Source organism: Laetiporus sulphureus, assembly GCF_001632365.1.
Source record: "Laetiporus sulphureus 93-53 unplaced genomic scaffold LAESUscaffold_43, whole genome shotgun sequence".
In the NCBI taxonomy this organism is placed as follows: domain Eukaryota; kingdom Fungi; phylum Basidiomycota; class Agaricomycetes; order Polyporales; family Laetiporaceae; genus Laetiporus; species Laetiporus sulphureus.
Window position 1 is genome coordinate 281,943 of NW_024468552.1, and position 15,675 is coordinate 297,617.

At 53.7% G+C, this 15,675-nt stretch overlaps 8 protein-coding genes across 8 annotated transcripts; 3 read left to right on the forward strand and 5 right to left on the reverse strand.

Moving 5' to 3' along the window:
• The first annotated feature begins 672 nt into the window (after nt 1-672).
• On the forward strand, nt 673-1,701 carry LAESUDRAFT_729617 (uncharacterized protein). The gene is made up of 2 exons (XM_040909669.1): nt 673-1,132; nt 1,188-1,701. Exons 1-2 carry the CDS (start codon nt 1,097-1,099, stop codon nt 1,608-1,610), a joined length of 459 nt encoding a protein of 152 aa, XP_040760842.1. The 5' UTR covers nt 673-1,096; the 3' UTR covers nt 1,611-1,701.
• Nucleotides 1,702-1,876: 175 nt separating this feature from the next.
• On the forward strand, nt 1,877-2,307 carry LAESUDRAFT_729618 (uncharacterized protein). The gene has a single exon (XM_040909670.1). It carries the CDS (start codon nt 1,884-1,886, stop codon nt 2,253-2,255), a length of 372 nt encoding a protein of 123 aa, XP_040760843.1. The 5' UTR covers nt 1,877-1,883; the 3' UTR covers nt 2,256-2,307.
• Nucleotides 2,308-2,974: 667 nt separating this feature from the next.
• Nucleotides 2,975-4,120, reverse strand: LAESUDRAFT_716476 (uncharacterized protein; the record flags this gene model as incomplete). The annotated part of the gene is made up of 6 exons (XM_040907252.1): nt 2,975-3,088; nt 3,136-3,184; nt 3,242-3,532; nt 3,591-3,642; nt 3,709-3,785; nt 3,858-4,120. The coding sequence occupies 6 exons, from the start codon at nt 4,118-4,120 to the stop codon at nt 2,975-2,977; spliced, it is 846 nt and encodes a 281-aa protein (XP_040760844.1).
• A 1,336-nt stretch (nt 4,121-5,456) lies between these two features.
• On the reverse strand, nt 5,457-6,338 carry LAESUDRAFT_716477 (uncharacterized protein; the record flags this gene model as incomplete). Its single annotated transcript, XM_040907253.1, has 2 exons — nt 5,457-5,735; nt 6,009-6,338. The coding sequence occupies 2 exons, from the start codon at nt 6,336-6,338 to the stop codon at nt 5,457-5,459; spliced, it is 609 nt and encodes a 202-aa protein (XP_040760845.1).
• A 221-nt stretch (nt 6,339-6,559) lies between these two features.
• On the reverse strand, nt 6,560-7,670 carry LAESUDRAFT_729619 (uncharacterized protein). Its single transcript, XM_040909671.1, has 4 exons — nt 7,436-7,670; nt 7,326-7,382; nt 7,138-7,274; nt 6,560-7,082 (listed from the first exon to the last, which is right to left on the reverse strand). The coding sequence occupies exons 3-4, from the start codon at nt 7,261-7,263 to the stop codon at nt 6,627-6,629; spliced, it is 582 nt and encodes a 193-aa protein (XP_040760846.1). The 5' UTR covers nt 7,264-7,274; nt 7,326-7,382; nt 7,436-7,670; the 3' UTR covers nt 6,560-6,626.
• Nucleotides 7,671-7,851: 181 nt separating this feature from the next.
• On the reverse strand, nt 7,852-10,839 carry LAESUDRAFT_705284 (uncharacterized protein). The gene is made up of 12 exons (XM_040906579.1): nt 10,631-10,839; nt 10,507-10,559; nt 10,414-10,448; nt 10,329-10,363; nt 9,920-10,272; nt 9,760-9,867; nt 9,640-9,708; nt 9,293-9,581; nt 8,854-9,240; nt 8,614-8,805; nt 8,237-8,555; nt 7,852-8,178 (listed from the first exon to the last, which is right to left on the reverse strand). Exons 1-12 carry the CDS (start codon nt 10,804-10,806, stop codon nt 7,945-7,947), a joined length of 2,250 nt encoding a protein of 749 aa, XP_040760847.1. The 5' UTR covers nt 10,807-10,839; the 3' UTR covers nt 7,852-7,944.
• An 817-nt stretch (nt 10,840-11,656) lies between these two features.
• LAESUDRAFT_705286 (mitochondrial inner membrane protein) lies at nt 11,657-12,745 on the reverse strand (the record flags this gene model as incomplete). The annotated part of the gene is made up of 5 exons (XM_040906580.1): nt 11,657-11,836; nt 11,947-12,079; nt 12,198-12,400; nt 12,457-12,495; nt 12,655-12,745. 5 exons carry the CDS (start codon nt 12,743-12,745, stop codon nt 11,799-11,801), a joined length of 504 nt encoding a protein of 167 aa, XP_040760848.1. The 3' UTR covers nt 11,657-11,798.
• Nucleotides 12,746-13,656: 911 nt separating this feature from the next.
• LAESUDRAFT_738441 (FAD/NAD-P-binding domain-containing protein) lies at nt 13,657-15,220 on the forward strand (the record flags this gene model as incomplete). The annotated part of the gene is made up of 2 exons (XM_040910892.1): nt 13,657-13,845; nt 13,898-15,220. 2 exons carry the CDS (start codon nt 13,657-13,659, stop codon nt 15,218-15,220), a joined length of 1,512 nt encoding a protein of 503 aa, XP_040760849.1.
• Nucleotides 15,221-15,675: the final 455 nt, after the last annotated feature.

The window sequence follows — 15,675 nt, forward strand, 5'->3', positions numbered from 1 at the left end:
ATTTTGATACTGTCTAAAAGGGACTCAAGACCGATGCGAATGCTGCCCGAAATACGGTAAGTGTCACGCGAATCAACACGGCTCAGCTAAATTGTGTGGACATGTTCTTGTACGACAGAGGGATTGTCTAGGAGGAATGTGTATGGGACGACGGGTGGAATATAAACGTCATTGAAAACATGGATCATGTGTGCTGTGCGGCCGACTTGAGACATAAGTATCATGGTACGTCAAGCAGAGGCTTCGGTACGTTTCCATTTTCTCGTCTGGACGCTGCGTATGAGATGCATTATCCTCTTGCTGAACTCAACATCTGACCGTGCGTGACAGCAGACTTTATTTCGTTTCTGCTGTGAGTCTGTTCGGGAAGATGAATGCGCAAGGAGGTGGACGTTAGCACCCCAGAAGGCGCTATTAAAAAGTTCAATATCCACGTGCTCGGCACTGATCTAGCACATGAATGATCATTAGGCACAAGCACGGACATCCCTTGCGAGTGGCCAGCATCATTTTTTCACTGACATCGTGCATTGGATCGCCTACGCAAAGCACGACGTCATGTATACGCCACAGTCGCGGTCGGCAGTGGCCGGGCGCGTGGAAGGCGCGTCGCGTCGGAACCTCCTCTCCGCATCCCAATGCATTCCACCAAAATTCTGCGTGCGTCAAGGCGTCTGCCTCTGCCACACATCCGTGCCGCCACAGCACCGGTCAGTATCAACGCGCTAGAGCCACAGATCACTTATGACGACCAGCAGGCTAGGGCGCTCTGCCTCTCCGCGCTCGCATCTCGACATCCTCTCCAGCATGGTGTGCAAGCCGAGGTAGTCTGCTGTTCCCTCCTGACCCTCCCGCAGCTCGACCCAACCCCGCCTTTCTAAGCCGGTTCTCGACGTCTTCGGCGCGGCGCGAAGACCAGGCAGCGCCTTCCGCCGGGAGCGCGAGCACTGTCACGGAGAACCCCTCGCCGGAGAGCACGCAGTGGCTGTACGAGGGCCGCGCGGCGACGTGTGCGGACGAGAGCCTCGAGGACGCCATCTTTGGGCCCTCGCCCCGCCCTGTGCAGTACTACACCGCCATCCTGCGCAACATCCAGATGATCAACGCGTTTCTCAGGTCTGTCGACCTCGAGGCAAGTCGTCGCTCCATCGCTCAACGACGCTCGCTTACTTTTTGGGGGCACGCAGGCGTTTAGGACAGGCAAAGTGGATGAGGACTCGTCCGTCGCGAGCGCGAGGGCAGCGCTGATCACCTACGCAGACGTCGCCCACCGCTGGCTGACCGCCGCGCTCGAAGCCGACACCGAGCTCTCCGAAGAGCTCCGCGCGGAACTCGCGCAGTGCCTCGAGTACTTTGGCAAGAACCTCGACATCATCGCGCTGTACGAGAGCGAGAGCGAGATTGACGACGAGCTCAAGAAGCCGCGGTGGGCGGACATTTGCGATATCGTCGTGTATGCGTTCAATATCGCGTATGCCCCGCTCGACAGGGCTGCGGGGGGTATACAGCCGCATTTGCGGATATTTGAGGCGCAGATCACTGGTGGGGATATCCCGGAGGGGACGTCCAGGAAGGCCATTTTGGTGGATGATGAGGCTCCTGGGGTCTAATGTTGGCGCGGATTCGGACTGTTTGGTTGTACTACTTGAAACGGATTTTGTATTCGTGTACGCTTTCCCTACGTATCTTCAGAACATGGAAACTACGGGATTTGGTATACGGCCCGTACTAAGTACGGGGCCCTACAGCGGCAGCGATCAAGATCAGCTGAGTTCAGTTCGGCATCACGGCATCGGTGGGCGGTGGCTGGCCGCTGAACAAACCAACATACAGCGCCGCCCCCGCCACCGCCGACGCGCGTCGCCACCCTCGCTCCCGTCCTCATGAGATCCCTGCGCAGTGCGCGTGCTGCCTTTTTCCCGCTGTCCTGCTGGTGGCCATTTGTGTCACGCGCTGTAGGCTTTCCGTTCTCTGAAGACACCTCAGGATCATCCGATCAAGAGCTCTGCTTGCCCACACCCTCACTTTCTTGTCTTTTGGTGGCTCTCCTATGGTTCTCTTCAGCACAGAGTGCTAGCCTGGGTGCAGATACACCTTTCAACCGTGTAATATACCATTGGACGTTTGGTTTGCAAGAATGCCATTGCGAACCTGCAGCTGGTTACATAGAACCACTAGATGCATTTCAGAGACAGGATCCAGGCACAGCTTTCAGAAACAGTGTATGTATATGTAGGTATAAGCAGTACAATTGATGTATGCTTTCATTGTATAGCTTGCTTTGAAGGATGAAGGAACGAAATGCATTTACATTTCGTGGCGCAGCTCTAACGCTTCAGCCACCTTGGCCACTTTCTTGAGTTTTCGTCACGATGATCATCAGCAGGCTCTTTCCTCAATCGCGCACTCCGCATCAATCCCCTCTCAGTTTTAATGACTGATCCTTGCTTCAAGCTCTCTCATGTGCTCAAATCGGCACGGTGGTCGACCAGGAGAAGCTCGCGTGTCGTGAACCACCGCTGGCTCATCATCACCTTCAACTGGCAGACTGGTGCTCCCCGATTTGCTCTCTGCATTCTGATCCTCTCCAAGCGAATTGAAATCTGCACTCGTATCGCATCGCATATGACAACCCTCTCTTTGGCGGTCCTTGCCACAGGAGAGAACTTAACACCTCCCCTGCATCGCACGCTGCGCGATCACCTCTGCAGATGAGTTCCTCAACGAGTAACTCGTAGTCGTGTCCCGGTGCGCTCTGTGCGATCAGCATCGCATGTACAGCTACAGCCACGCTCAACGCTAAAGCGCGGTCGGTGAGCACGTATACACCTGTGTCGCATCGTCGCCATGGCGTACGTGAGCATCTCGGACAATCTTGACGTGGACTGCTCATAGCCTCGATGTTCTCCAGGAGCTTCCAGGATCTCGGACTGGCCTCGAAAGCCCCCCGGGCGACTGGCCTTTATAAAGTGCATTATATCCGCATCGCGAATCGCGATTCCACCGTCTTAAAGTAGTCGACGGTCTCCCCCGCGGCAGTCTCGAGGTCCGCGTTGAGATTTTCGAGTGAGTCGCGTTCATGCTGGACCTGTACGCTGTACGTGGCGGATGCCAGTGGCGTGCGTTCGAACTTACAGTGGACGTGGACGAGGTCTCTAGCGGTATACTCGACGGTCGTGTCGACCTTAGAAGCCGATAATGTACGTAGCACAAGCGCGCTCAATCCACCCGGTGAGCATACATCTCTGGCGCGTCGTGTCTTTGGCCGTGCACGTGAGGCCTTGGGGCATTTGACGATCTTGACGATCTTGACGTGGACCGCTCGTAGCCTCGATGTTCTCCAGGAGCATCTATGATCTCGGATTGGCCTTGAGAGGCCCGCAGGCGGACGGCCTTCCTGATCGTGAAGCGCACTGTTCGCGCGTCGCGCATCGCGAATCGTCTGTCTTTGACTGGTCGACGGCCTCCCTCGCTAATTCTGAGATCCGCATTGAGATTTCCGAGTGTGCCGTGTTCGTGCTGGACTTGAACGCTGTACGTGATGGATGGCGAGCTCGGAGATAGAGTGAACGAGCTCTCCAGCGGCATACTTGGTGGCCGTCTCGACTACTTCCTTGGCGTGGATAGCGAGAGCAGCGCTATCTTGCGATGAGGATAGGAAGTGATGTCTTCAGAAATGGTCCTCGGGACTGGCCCAAGGCGATGTACGTGGTGGCCGGACGTCCATCCTCAAGATCAAACCTCCGTGAATCGCAATGACGCGGATGCGATTATCGTTACGAGTCCTAATCGAACAGTACAGTATGCATGTCACGTCTTCTGGTGCTTCTACAATGTTTTGTCCCCCTCGCAGTCACCGCAGACAGTCCCCTCCTTCCTCTTCCCCTTCCCCTTCCCCTTCGCCTTCCCTGTGCTCTACAATGCCTTGGCGCGCCGCTAGTAGTGACAAGGCCCCCCATCTCCCAATCCTCACTCTCCTCAAACAACCCAGGAGAAAAGCAAAAGATAACACAATCGTGAACGAAGAAGCATGAATAAGATTATGCGCGTATCGCAGACAGCGCGGAATGTCCTTGCGGGTGAGTGTGAGTGTAAGCGTGAATGTTGAAGTTGAAGGCATGTCTAACGGATTGCATGCTCGCGCCTGCCGGTACCATCGTCAGCTCTCCGCCCAGACAAATGGTCAAAAGCCAAGACACCGCCCACCTGACGAGCAGAGGCCGTGTATATATGCGTGTGTGGCCGATGGTCATGCAATGGTACACGACCCGGCGAAGAAGGTGCCGTTCGAGGTCTCGTAGTTGGCCGGGACCGTCTCGCCCTCTGGCTCCTCGGCTGGCACTGGTGCTGCGATAACGAAGAATGCGTCCATTGCCGCTGTCAAAGGGAGAAAAAGGGGGTAGGGGCAAGGTGGGGCGGGACGGGACGGGACGATGACCCGAGCGTGAAGCAGCACCGGGCGAGGCAAAGGATGTCTGAAGCTTGAAGCCTGAAAGACGTCGTTGCCATGCACGTCTCATCCACGTACGTATTTATGTCTGCTGCCTGTCTGCGAGACAATAGCGGAGGGACGGCGCCCTCGTTACGGCGCGCAGACTGCTGCGATTGCGCGTCACGGTGAGATAGGCACTGGATGGTCGCTGCTGCTGTTGCTTATTGTTGCGGACATTGAGAACGCAATGTCGCACCTGGAAGAAGTGCAATTGGTTTTGATTGACCGGTACTTTGGGTGCGTGCTTGCGTGTGTGTGCCTGCGTGCAAGCGCACTGGCAGGAGCAATCGGAAGCATGCCGGCCGCTTCACTACGTGACACACATACGCTCGGTCAGTAAGTCCGACAGACAGGAACGGCGGACAGCTCGGAAGCTCTATCAGTTGACGCTATTGTGTAGACCGCCGCGCGGCCACAACAGCCAACCAACCACGTTGTCAGCCTAGGAAACAAGTCCTACGCTACCGCGCAGTACTTGTGCAGATCACTTACTAGCATGACTATTAGAATCTGGATACCTGGAAGCGCGGAGACTTTTTGCTGGAGTAACAATGCTTGCCTCGAGGCTGCCCACAACGAGGTGGTTTTCCCGCACTATTGTTTAGGTGTTGGTCACGTGACTGACCAACGCACGAACGTTCTCAGGACAGAAGAAGAAGATGGCGTTTGCCATAGCGGAGAAATGCGCGCCCTGCCGAGCAGGTGCGAAGCTGCTATTTGTTGAACGCAGCAAGGTGTCTGCTTGCGCGTTCACTAGCTCTTCATTGAGCTCTGGTAGGGATTGATCAAGCGCTCAAGTTGGCGCGCTGCTCCCAGTATGTTCTTCCCGTACTATCCTCCGACTTCATACGTCTTACTCTACCGGAAATATCATTTGCGGCGGGAGACGTCATAGTATCAAGCATGGTAACGAGTGTTTAGAGCGGTGGAAAGTATCCTATGCAGCATGAATCGTCAACAAGCATCACAGGACAAAATTATTGAGCTTCGCTTGGACGTCTTCCAACCGCTTCTTCGTCCTCACAAGCTGTACGCGCAGCGCTTTCACTGCAGAATCTCCGTCCAGCCGCTTGGAGAGACGCTGTGGTGTATCCGCATTGCTTAGATCCAATTTGGAGACGATGCGGTTGTACAGGCCATCCACAAGTTCAGGATTCAGGTCTCGTTGAATCGTCATGGGCACGGTATCGAACATGGATGCGCTCATAGCCACGTCGCAGATAACGCTATTGTATGTAGAATGCTGTGCGGCCACAACAGCCACATTGGCCGCCTAAGAAGCAGCCCTACGCTACCGTGCAGTACTTGCGCAGGTCATGTTGTTCACGGCTTACTTTCATTCAACGCTGTTGTCATATTGTTCATTAATAATCCTCTCCATGGGCGCAGCTGCCTGGGGCCGTGGGCTCAGACGCAGCATTGAATTCTAAACAATGAGGCATACATGACACAGTGCACTTCCAAAGTCCATGCAGCAGAAAAATGAGAGACGAGCCCGACCATGCAGCCAGCACACTAGCAGCGAAATTATACTTTTTTCTTGAATCGTCGCTTTGCTGGTGCCACTGGTGCTGCTGCTGCTGTCAAAAAGCACGAGTGTTTCACCTTTGTTGTAGTCATCGTCGTCACCATCATCATCGTCGTCGTCGTAGTCGTCTTTTTCTTCGGTTTCTGCAACTTCTCGATGCCCCTCTGCTTTTTTGACGATGAGTGATAATTGTAGTGGTAGTATTGATACGAAGCAAACTCTCACCTTGCCCTCCGAGGCGACACCTTTCGTCTTGGCCTCCTCAGCCGGCTTCATCTCCGCCTCGTTCTTACTAATGCCTGGCAGCTTATCGCACATCGTCTGTTGTTTTTGAGGACTCTCTGCCTCGATCAACGGTTCCCACAGCTTGATGGAGTGTTTCTTCCATGCCCAATCATGACTGCTATAATACGCGGGATCAGGCCACCGACTGCATTGAAGAATATTGGAGAGCTTGATGCCATCTGCGAGGAGCTGCTGAGCATCCCGGCAGGGCTCAGCTCTGTATGCTTTGAGCATGCGGTCTCGAGCCTCAGGCTTGTCAGTGGACACCTGCTCACTCTTATCCTTTGATGTGGTGCTCTCCATGGACTGCACAAAGCTCAGCTAGGCTGGAATACTGACTGGGGCAATGGGTATACAGGCCACATCCAGACAAGCGGATGATATGTCGGAAGGTAAGTTGATTTGGGTATGCCATGCCATATAGGACCCAGACTCATCTCGAATAGCTTCATCCAAGCTGGCTTCAGATTGAGAATGCTGTGGCATGCAGGGAGCCAGAAATGGTGCAGGAGCAGCAATCTCCCATGTGGTTGCTATTGAAGCCAGATTCTCTGCTACTTCATCTTCAATTTGATGAGGAAGTGGAATAGAAGGGAAGGTGCTGGTCACCACATGGGTGAAGTGGAGAATGACGAAGTAGGGATGTGCATGGGAGAGGACATGGGGAAAATCATCGTACGGGACATTGTGGCACGGAAGGTCGAGCTTATGACTGTACAGTGGGACATCAAGTCCGGTCGGGACCAGCTCATACTCGTACAGTTTACCGTCATAAAGCTAGCAAAGCTTGGATGAGGTCACGATACATTTATCACAGATGTAGTCAACGTACTGGGTAGCTGCTCCGGCGATCATCGATGCCGCATGAGTAATTGTGCTCAGACATCTCGTAAATGCTGTCGATAGCACTGCGTGTCGGAATCAGAATCCAACGTCGTGCTTGAATGAGGGCGCACATGTCTGGGCGTACTGTGGCACTAGCGTGAGCAGGGGAGCGATGAGAAGAAAACTACTACTCACTATTTAACACTATCAGCGGCCGTTGGCCAAATTCCAATGCCATTCATAGGCACGCGTCTGATAGCGATGAGGTCAACAGTGACAAGGAAGTCACCAAAGAAAGGACATACAAAGTTTATCTGTTCCTGCATCTCCAGCGGGAAGAGATGATAGCATTGAGTGGGTGAGTCGTCATTGACAGCGCTGGTAGAAAGGAACTCCAACGGCAGAGGACCCATTCTGAATTCGAGGACGTCAATGGATGCCTCAGAGCTATTAGTTGCTGGCTGATGAAAACCCGTCAGTCGCTGATGGGAAAACACAGACCACTACTAGAAACACGACGCGTTAAACCGATGCAGAGAGTAGTGGGGCCAACGAACCTCCCTCAGACACAACGCGTAGGCGAGACACGGTCACGTGCCCGACTTCATACGTCTAATGGATACATTGATGATACATGTGCATGAACTGCAGGACCAAACTAACCAACATTGGAACTCCAAGAGATGGCTGGGTTACACTTAGCGCCGGACATGTCATTTGCGGCGGGAGACGTCATGATATAAAGCATTGTAACGAGTATTCAGAGCGGGGAGAAGCATCGCATGCAGCATGAATATTGAATCATCACCAAGCATCACAGGACGAAATCATTGAGCTTCGCTTGGATGTCTTCCAACCGCTTCCTCGTCGTCACAAGCTGCACGCGTAGCGCTATCACCGCAGGATCTTCGTCCAGCAGCTCGGAGAGACGCTGCGCTGCATCCGCGTTACTAAGACCCAATTTGGAGACGATGCGGTTGTACAAGCCATCCACAAGTTCTTGATTCAGGTCTCGCTGGATCGTCATGGGGATGTTGTCGGTTATGCGCTGAACATGGACGCGCTCAGCCACGTCGCAGAGGGTGGTCGAAAAGCGAGTGTCGTACCTTGTATGCGACTTGGAAGTAGGCGCGCACGTCCGCCATTACTATGATTTCATCTTCATAGTTGTCACCCGGAGTTGATGAGATGGCGATGGAGATAGGGGATTCACACCGGCTTTCGGCGGCCTCCCCGTGGGACGAATAATTGACGTGATACACTCGGTTGCGAAAAGTCCTGTAATGCGCGAGCCAATTCTCACGCGAAGACTCCAGATAGTGTCCATTCTGCGTCATGTACGGGAACTTCTCGCGCTCCAGCACGTCCCGGACGGCTTTCAACGCAAGCTTCACGCGCTCCGCGGCCTCTGTCCTGATGAGCGCGCTATGTTACTACGCATTAGCGTATATCATAGCATCACGCATGCATGAAAGGGACCCACGCGATATGCTGCTCGAGCGCCTTGAATCGTCCGAAATGAAGTGCGATCTTCTCATCGACGAACTCGTACAGGACGGAGGAAATATCATCGAAACAGGAGTGAGCAGGGGCGGGCCATTGTTCTATGAATGTCTTGATGAGGCGTGTTTTCGACTCATATGGCACGTTGTGAGGGAGCTCCCAACCGGTGGTACTGTCAACGACTCAGTATATGTAAGTTTGTTAAAATAGGACCACTCACTCCTCAATTACGTGACGAACCCCTGTCAAGTCCATCGGAGGGTTGGAAGAGCGCAGCTTGTCACTCTGGATGTCCTTGTCGTATCTCTCAGACTCGGAAACTGGCTCTCCGGGATCGACATATTGCGAGTGATCGATGAAGGGTCGGAAATCCGGTGCCGTCTGGCGGATGGTAAGCTTGAACTTCTTGTAGATGGCACGGCTCTTGTGGACAAAGTCCTTGCTCTCGTTGCGCCCGTACACGTCGCCCTGAAGGTCCGTGCAGAAGCTCGAGACGCGGTTGAGCACCACGGTTGTGGCGTCCACAGTGACTTCCTCCGGCAACTGTTCTATATCGTGGATGCATTCCTGCAGCTTGGCTTGGATCTGCTCTCTGAGCTTTGGGATCCTGGGGACATGCAATGAGCATATGGTGACAAACAGAGATGTCAACTACTAACGCGTCGTGGATAATACCCATGAGCACGGAACTGATGTCATGGATCAGATTCGGAATTCCAAGATGACCGGAGTCCAACAGCTCCTTCCATGGCGCATTGCTAGCGAAAAATTGGGAAGCAATCGCGTTCATTTCCTGTCGAGTTTTCGTGCCCCGCTCGGTGTCATCGGAAAGTCGCACCGCGTAGTATCCGAGCGCGAGCTGATGCGTCTTCCCTTGGAACACCTCCAACCACTTCTGGCGCAGCCCAATGGATCCTTCTCCCAGGGTGTCTGTCTTCGTGACGACGCCTGTCGCATCGCACATCAGCTCAGTTCTGACTTTCGGACCGGATGATGAAAGGCAGACCTATCGTTCGCTTGCCCTTTGGATCGGCTTCCCGTGCTAGGAGGGCAGCTTGTTGGTTCTCCAAGTCATCTGTCGCGGAGTGAGATACGCCAGATAGCTCTCGCCGAAGGCATTACTGACCGTTCGCTGGAATCGTCACGAGTACAACCGTGGATTCGTCCTGGACGTACTGCTCAACGAGGCTCTTGACAATCGCAATTATCTCAGGTTTCTCATTCTGGATGAGGCCTGACAGAACAACCGTCAGTTCTGCTGAGCACTCGGATGCGTGGGCTCGCACCTGGGAGATCAATGAATGACAGGTCGGTGCCATCCGGGTCTTCAATGTCCACCACGACCGCATCTCTCGAGAACTTCAACATCTCGGTGTCCGACTTCGTGAGAGCCTTGAGCTGTTCGTAATCCATGCTTTTGAACATCTCGTATGAGGAGTGGGGGCTGAGGATGGCTGCTTGTGCGCGGCGTAGCCAGATCTCGACTTTGTCCTTGTCGTTGGCGGTCAGGCACGGACTGAAGGTCATCTTCTTGCTAGTACGAGGGATCTCCGTGCCTTTCTTGTAGATATTCGTCTTGAGAGAGATTTGGCAGGACCATTCGGCCTGAGTCGTCAGGATCGTGCACTCCATAGGGCACCTGCGAAGTGAGGATGGTAAGCTAAGGCTTTGACCTCACTGCAAGCGTAGCCTTGCCTGGTGCAAGTGCCGCTGTCGCGCGGAACGTTGATCTACAATGACATAAGCACGAGCATACACGGTAATATTGTCATGGACCGACTCCTGTAACGGCTTCCACGAGAGAACTCTTTCCAGCTACCGTGACGATGCATGAGCAACGGCCTCCTCCAACTCTACGAGCATGACTACATACCAGACTGTCCTCCAATCACGGCAATCTTGGGAATGTCGATGTCGCTTTCCGCGCTGATCGTAGCATAATCATGAGCACACGAAACTGCCAAAGTACATAGGCCAGCCGATGATCGCATACATACCCCATCGCCCTCAGATCTTTGACGAGCGTGAAGATCTCCCTGCGCTTTCGCGCATAGTCACTGTCGGCAATGGTGGTTGCTGGGTTCGCCATAGTAGGTGATGCGGCAGATAATGGTGGATAATTGGTGAGTTGAAGGTAGGCGATAGGTGAGGCTCCAGGCTGGCACGCTTGCATATATATCCTCGGGCGAGAGGCGATACACGCGCCATCTTTGACACAGTGGCGTGCAAATACGTAAGGGTAGCCTTTGTAGGCTGAATAAGAATCAGGCCGCGTTGTATTCTGAGGCGACGTAGTTCAGGGACGTACTAGGGATTGCTTGACAAGCGTGACTCGCCGGTGCCTCATGGATTATGCTGTTTCTTCTTGAGGAGAACAGCAACCCCTGCTACAGAAAGAAGCCAAATATCGGTAGTCGACGAGAACTGAATCAGGTATATTCTGTCCGTCTGAATGCCATCAGCATGGCTCATCCGGTACGTTATAGGAAACAAGTACCTTCATGGGTACACACCTCACTTCAACAGCGCTGATTGAATTATCCATGCGTTGTTTCTCCCAGGCTTTGCAGTTCAAGGATATGCCAGGGTTTCCTTGACAAGCACGACAGGCGAGTACCTCATGCGCCTTGTTACCGACCGTTGAGGAAGGTATCTACCCTGTGCTCAAGAAAGGAGCAAAACACCGATGAGACACAGGACTTATCATAGTACATCATATTCTGGTGAGCGCTGAACGATCTAGCACCACCAATATGCAGGCAAACACATACCCATATCAATAAAACCCTCAATCATGCGCCCGGCGGTAGCGCGAATGAGGCACAAATGCACAGCAGTTTCAGTTGGCGCCCGCGTACAACGTTTTCGCTAAAGTGGCAGTGGCGATGCATATTCTACAACCATCAGCGTCGAGCACTTCGCAGAAGGTATAGGCGGATCGCGATAGGAATCTTTGATTATAAGCGGGCAATGCATTGCGCTGATGCTGACTTCACGTCGACAGGTTCATCGCACGGATACATCCCGCTCACGAATAGAAAGGCCCTGTCTGCTTTACATTCGCCAATACACGAACCACTATAGACAACTCATCTGCACGACCCATCCATCCTCCTGCTGCCGAAATGTTGAACCGCAGAGCGCACTGCATCTGCCGTTCATAGTTTATGCGTGCCACACCTTGGCAATCAGCTCGGTGAGACCTGACGACGAAAATTGTCAGCAATGGTTCAGCATGAACACATATGTGCAGAATCGTATGCCAGTCATGAAGATGCTGTACAGAACGATGCATCAAGGGAAGAAAGCTCACCGATATCATTGGTGTTGAACTGGTACACGCCGACCAGAACACCGACGGTGGTTGCCCTAAGAATCCATGAGACGGTAGGTCCAAGAATGGGGAACTTCCTCGGGTGCAGGTAGTCAACCAGGGCCGCATCGAACTAGAGAGGATGCGATCAGCATCGAGCATTGGTGTGAACTGCAAAACATGCGGAACACAGGAGGCGGGGCACAGCTCTCTCGTTCCAGACTCGCACAACGGAGGATGGAGAAACTCACACCAATATGATTATGCATCACCAAGGTGATGCCCAGGAGGCCGTCCAGCAATGGGTAGTTGCTGGGGCTCGTTACGAATGCAGCGATGGTCATGGGGACGAGGCCGGCAGACAGGAGACGCTCAAAGTCCCAGTGATAAGAGCCATGCGTCTTCGATGGCGGGGGGAAGGTGGTAGCGTCATTGACGGTGCCCTTGTATATGGCTGCACGAAAGATATTCTGTCGGCGGTCACGCGTTAAGGAGGTCTGAGATACGCACGACCACCGGGAACGTATGCAGTTTCGGAAGAGTTCCTCGCTGCATGATGTATGGCATTCACATGAAGTTGGTCGAGTGTGTGCAATGCATTGAGCGAGGTGAGGAGTGACCACAATGCGGGGGGGAATGGTGTGCACCAGTCATATTGCGTAGATTATGAGACTTTACCCTGACCCGCAAGTGCCGCACTGTACGCACCATGTACTGCGAGAGGTGAGAGCGACCTGCGCACGAAGGCAGACGCGATGCGTTTGTTGACGGCGGAGCGGGCGATGAGGGAGGAAGACATGATGGTCGAGGCGTTCGTCGGGCATCGAGGATTCAGCGAGACTCAGCGAGAGTCGCATAACCACGTGCCGAGGAAAACCGATTATCGCCGCATCCCGTTATTTGAAGGCATGTAAGTTCGCAGGCATTGTTGCTACGCTCTTCACTACAATTTTTCTTCATTCTAGGAGGGCCCGTTAGGCATTATTGATACCTTACACCGATGTCATTTGTGAGGCAACTACCCCGAAAGCTCACCAAATAACGCGAAGTACGAACGCACAACACGATCACGTGCTTTACAGAGGTAAGGGGCGAATCACAATTCGTCCAATCCCAGCCAAGGAATCAAATGACTGGGATTACAAAGTCTCACAGTTTCCTGAGGTAAGACACGCAATCCTCGCAGCAAGGCGCAAATGTAGCCCATATATAATAGACTGATTCAGTTAAATCAGGACTGCACGCTTGTTCAGAGCGAGAACGCGAGGAGCCTCGCTTCCCGGCGAGCGATTTTTGGTACCTACTGGTGAGTGTCACACGTGAAGCAGAGATCAAGTTTCGGCTGCCTTTTTGAGTACTGGGAAAACTTGGAGTTGCTCTATGGGAGGTTTGTAAAAGCGGGACATTGCCCGCGACAGCGTTGCGTCCACGAGTATGCTGTCAAAATGCTCGTTGATCGTGGAGCCATTAAACCATCATTGTTTTGCCGCAGATGGTATTCAGTGGTACGCGCTTCAGGCTATCAACGTACAGGCTTGAGGGTGATGTGATTCCATACAAACGGGTTCTGAGTCTCATTACCCGAGACTTGGGATTTGTGCAACTGCTCATGTCTATCTTCGCAACTGTAGAAACACCATTCTTCCTGATCACCACCGATTCGGCTTATCAATCCTCCGTTCATACAGGCAAGCGACATAGCAATTCAAAATGGCTCCCGTGAAGTTAGCCATCATCGGTGCTGGTCCCTCCTCATTCTATGTCGCCTCGCGGTTGTTGTCCCTGCTCCCACCAACCAGCTCGCAGGCCTCCATGCTCAAAATCCACATGTACGATCGTCTTTGGGCACCCCACGGGCTCGTGAGATACGGCGTCGCGCCAGATCATCCCGAAGTCAAGGTGAGCGTTGATCACGCTCTGTCTCCGATATCCAGTCTCACACCTTACTTAGAACTGTATACACAAGTTCGACGCGGCCGCAGAAGACCCACGTCTGAGGTTCTTCGGAAATGTTAACATCGACACACCATCTACCATCCCTCACGCCTTCTCGTTGCCTCTCTCCGCCATCCTCCCACACTACACTCACCTCCTCATCTCCACAGGATGCACCGTGCCCATCCTGCACCCATCCCTCCCACCTTCCTCCCACTGCGTCCCCGCACTATCTCTCGTGCACTGGTATACCGCGCACCCATCTAATCCACCCACCCCGCCCCTAGACAAGCTGAAGCACGTCACACTCATCGGGCAGGGCAACGTCTCGCTCGACGTCGCGCGCATGCTGCTAACTCCCCCCTCCGACCTCGCAAAATACGACGTCCCCGATCACGTCCTCGCCGTCCTCGAAAAATCCTCAATCGAACACGTCTCCATCGTCGGCAGGCGCGGCCCGCACCAGGCCGCATTCACGACCAAGGAGCTCCGCGAGATGATGAATCTCCCCGACGCGTCGTTGCTCCCGCTCGACCCCGCACTGCTTAAGGCGCCTCCCGCCGGCGCGGAGCCACTCACCCGCCAGCAGTCGCGCACGCTGCAGCTCCTTCAAAAAGGCTCGAAGAACAAGCCCGGCTCCACGCGCAAGACCTGGTCACTCGATTTCTTCCGCTCGCCCACCGGTCTAGTCCTGCCCTCAGGCCCATCCGCAGCCGACTGCTCCAGTGAAGCACAGCTGACTCTGGCACACACGATCCTTGACCCGTCCTCTCATGCGGTGCCTACCGGCGAAACATCGACGGTCTCAACCTCGCTTGTGATCACATCCCTGGGCCAGCGTTCGGATCCGAGTGCTGCGTGGTATGACCCTGCGCTCGGCCACATACGCACCGTCGACGGACACGTTATCGACTCTGAGGGGCTCACCGTGCGCAACGCGTATGCCAGCGGCTGGGCTGCCACGGGCGCCCGAGGGGTGCTCGCGAGCACCATGATAGATGCGTACGCTGTCGCTGACGTTATCCTCCGCGACGTCTTCCCCGGCGAAGACATCAGAACTGTCGCCGTCGACGACATAAATGTTGGGTCCATCGTCACAGAGGAGGAAAGACGGAAGGAAGACATGGTGGAGATCATGCCGAGGCAAGTATACAGCGATGCGCCCCCACCCGAGGTTGAAGATGCGTGGCGAGATGGCATCGTGACCGATTACGAAGACTGGAAAGCTGTGAGTGCGGAAGAGGTGAGACGGGGCCAGGAGAAGAGTAAGGAACGCGAGAGGATGATATGGGAGGAGGCACATCACTTCCTGCAGGCTGCGAGGCCTCACAGAACCTAGCACGTTTTTGAACGTCCCGAATTGTATGATCTCATCCTAAATTAGCTCTGTTCACCCAGAAGGAACCAATCTCTGTCACGCCTCAAGGCCTCACCCTAGTAGCAGATTCGTCCATCGGTGAGCACATGTTTGAAACGCATGCATAACTATCTTATATTGTAACAGAGATGAGCCATATTGAGAGCGACATGAAGTGGATGTATCCCCACCAAAAGTACTGTGTGAGAAAAGCATTGACTAGGTTGCTGTAGATATGCAGGGCCTTATGGGCGCCGTGGTATCGCACTAAGAGGACAAGTACTGAACATGGACGCACACAAGAACATGATGAGGGAACGTAGAGCACGAGTAACTGGCCAGTACACTTGTCTAGCCAGAGTAACAAGAAAGAAATGCATGCCTACACAGTAGAAGGGGAGGCTAAATAGTTACGATTGTCTGTCCAAATTAAGGCC

Excerpts from the sequence above, each read along its gene's own strand:
- LAESUDRAFT_729617 (XM_040909669.1), top strand. The coding sequence starts at position 1,097 with ATGATCAACGCGTTTCTCAGGTCTGTCGACCTCGAG. Across the intron at positions 1,133-1,187 it reads TCAGGTCTGTCGACCTCGAG|GCGTTTAGGACAGGCAAAGT; the intron begins GCAAGTCGTCGC and ends GGGGGCACGCAG.
- LAESUDRAFT_729619 (XM_040909671.1), bottom strand. The coding sequence starts at position 7,263 with ATGTGCGCCCTCATTCAAGCACGACGTTGGATTCTGATTCCGACACGC. Across the intron at positions 7,083-7,137 it reads ATCGCCGGAGCAGCTACCCA|CTTTATGACGGTAAACTGTA; the intron begins GTACGTTGACTA and ends AAGCTTTGCTAG.
- LAESUDRAFT_729618 (XM_040909670.1), top strand. The coding sequence starts at position 1,884 with ATGAGATCCCTGCGCAGTGCGCGTGCTGCCTTTTTCCCGCTGTCCTGC.
- LAESUDRAFT_705284 (XM_040906579.1), bottom strand. The coding sequence starts at position 10,806 with ATGCAAGCGTGCCAGCCTGGAGCCTCACCTATCGCCTACCTTCAACTC. Across the intron at positions 9,709-9,759 it reads CGTGACGATTCCAGCGAACG|ATGACTTGGAGAACCAACAA; the intron begins GTCAGTAATGCC and ends ACTCCGCGACAG. Across the intron at positions 9,582-9,639 it reads AAAGGGCAAGCGAACGATAG|GCGTCGTCACGAAGACAGAC; the intron begins GTCTGCCTTTCA and ends GCGATGCGACAG.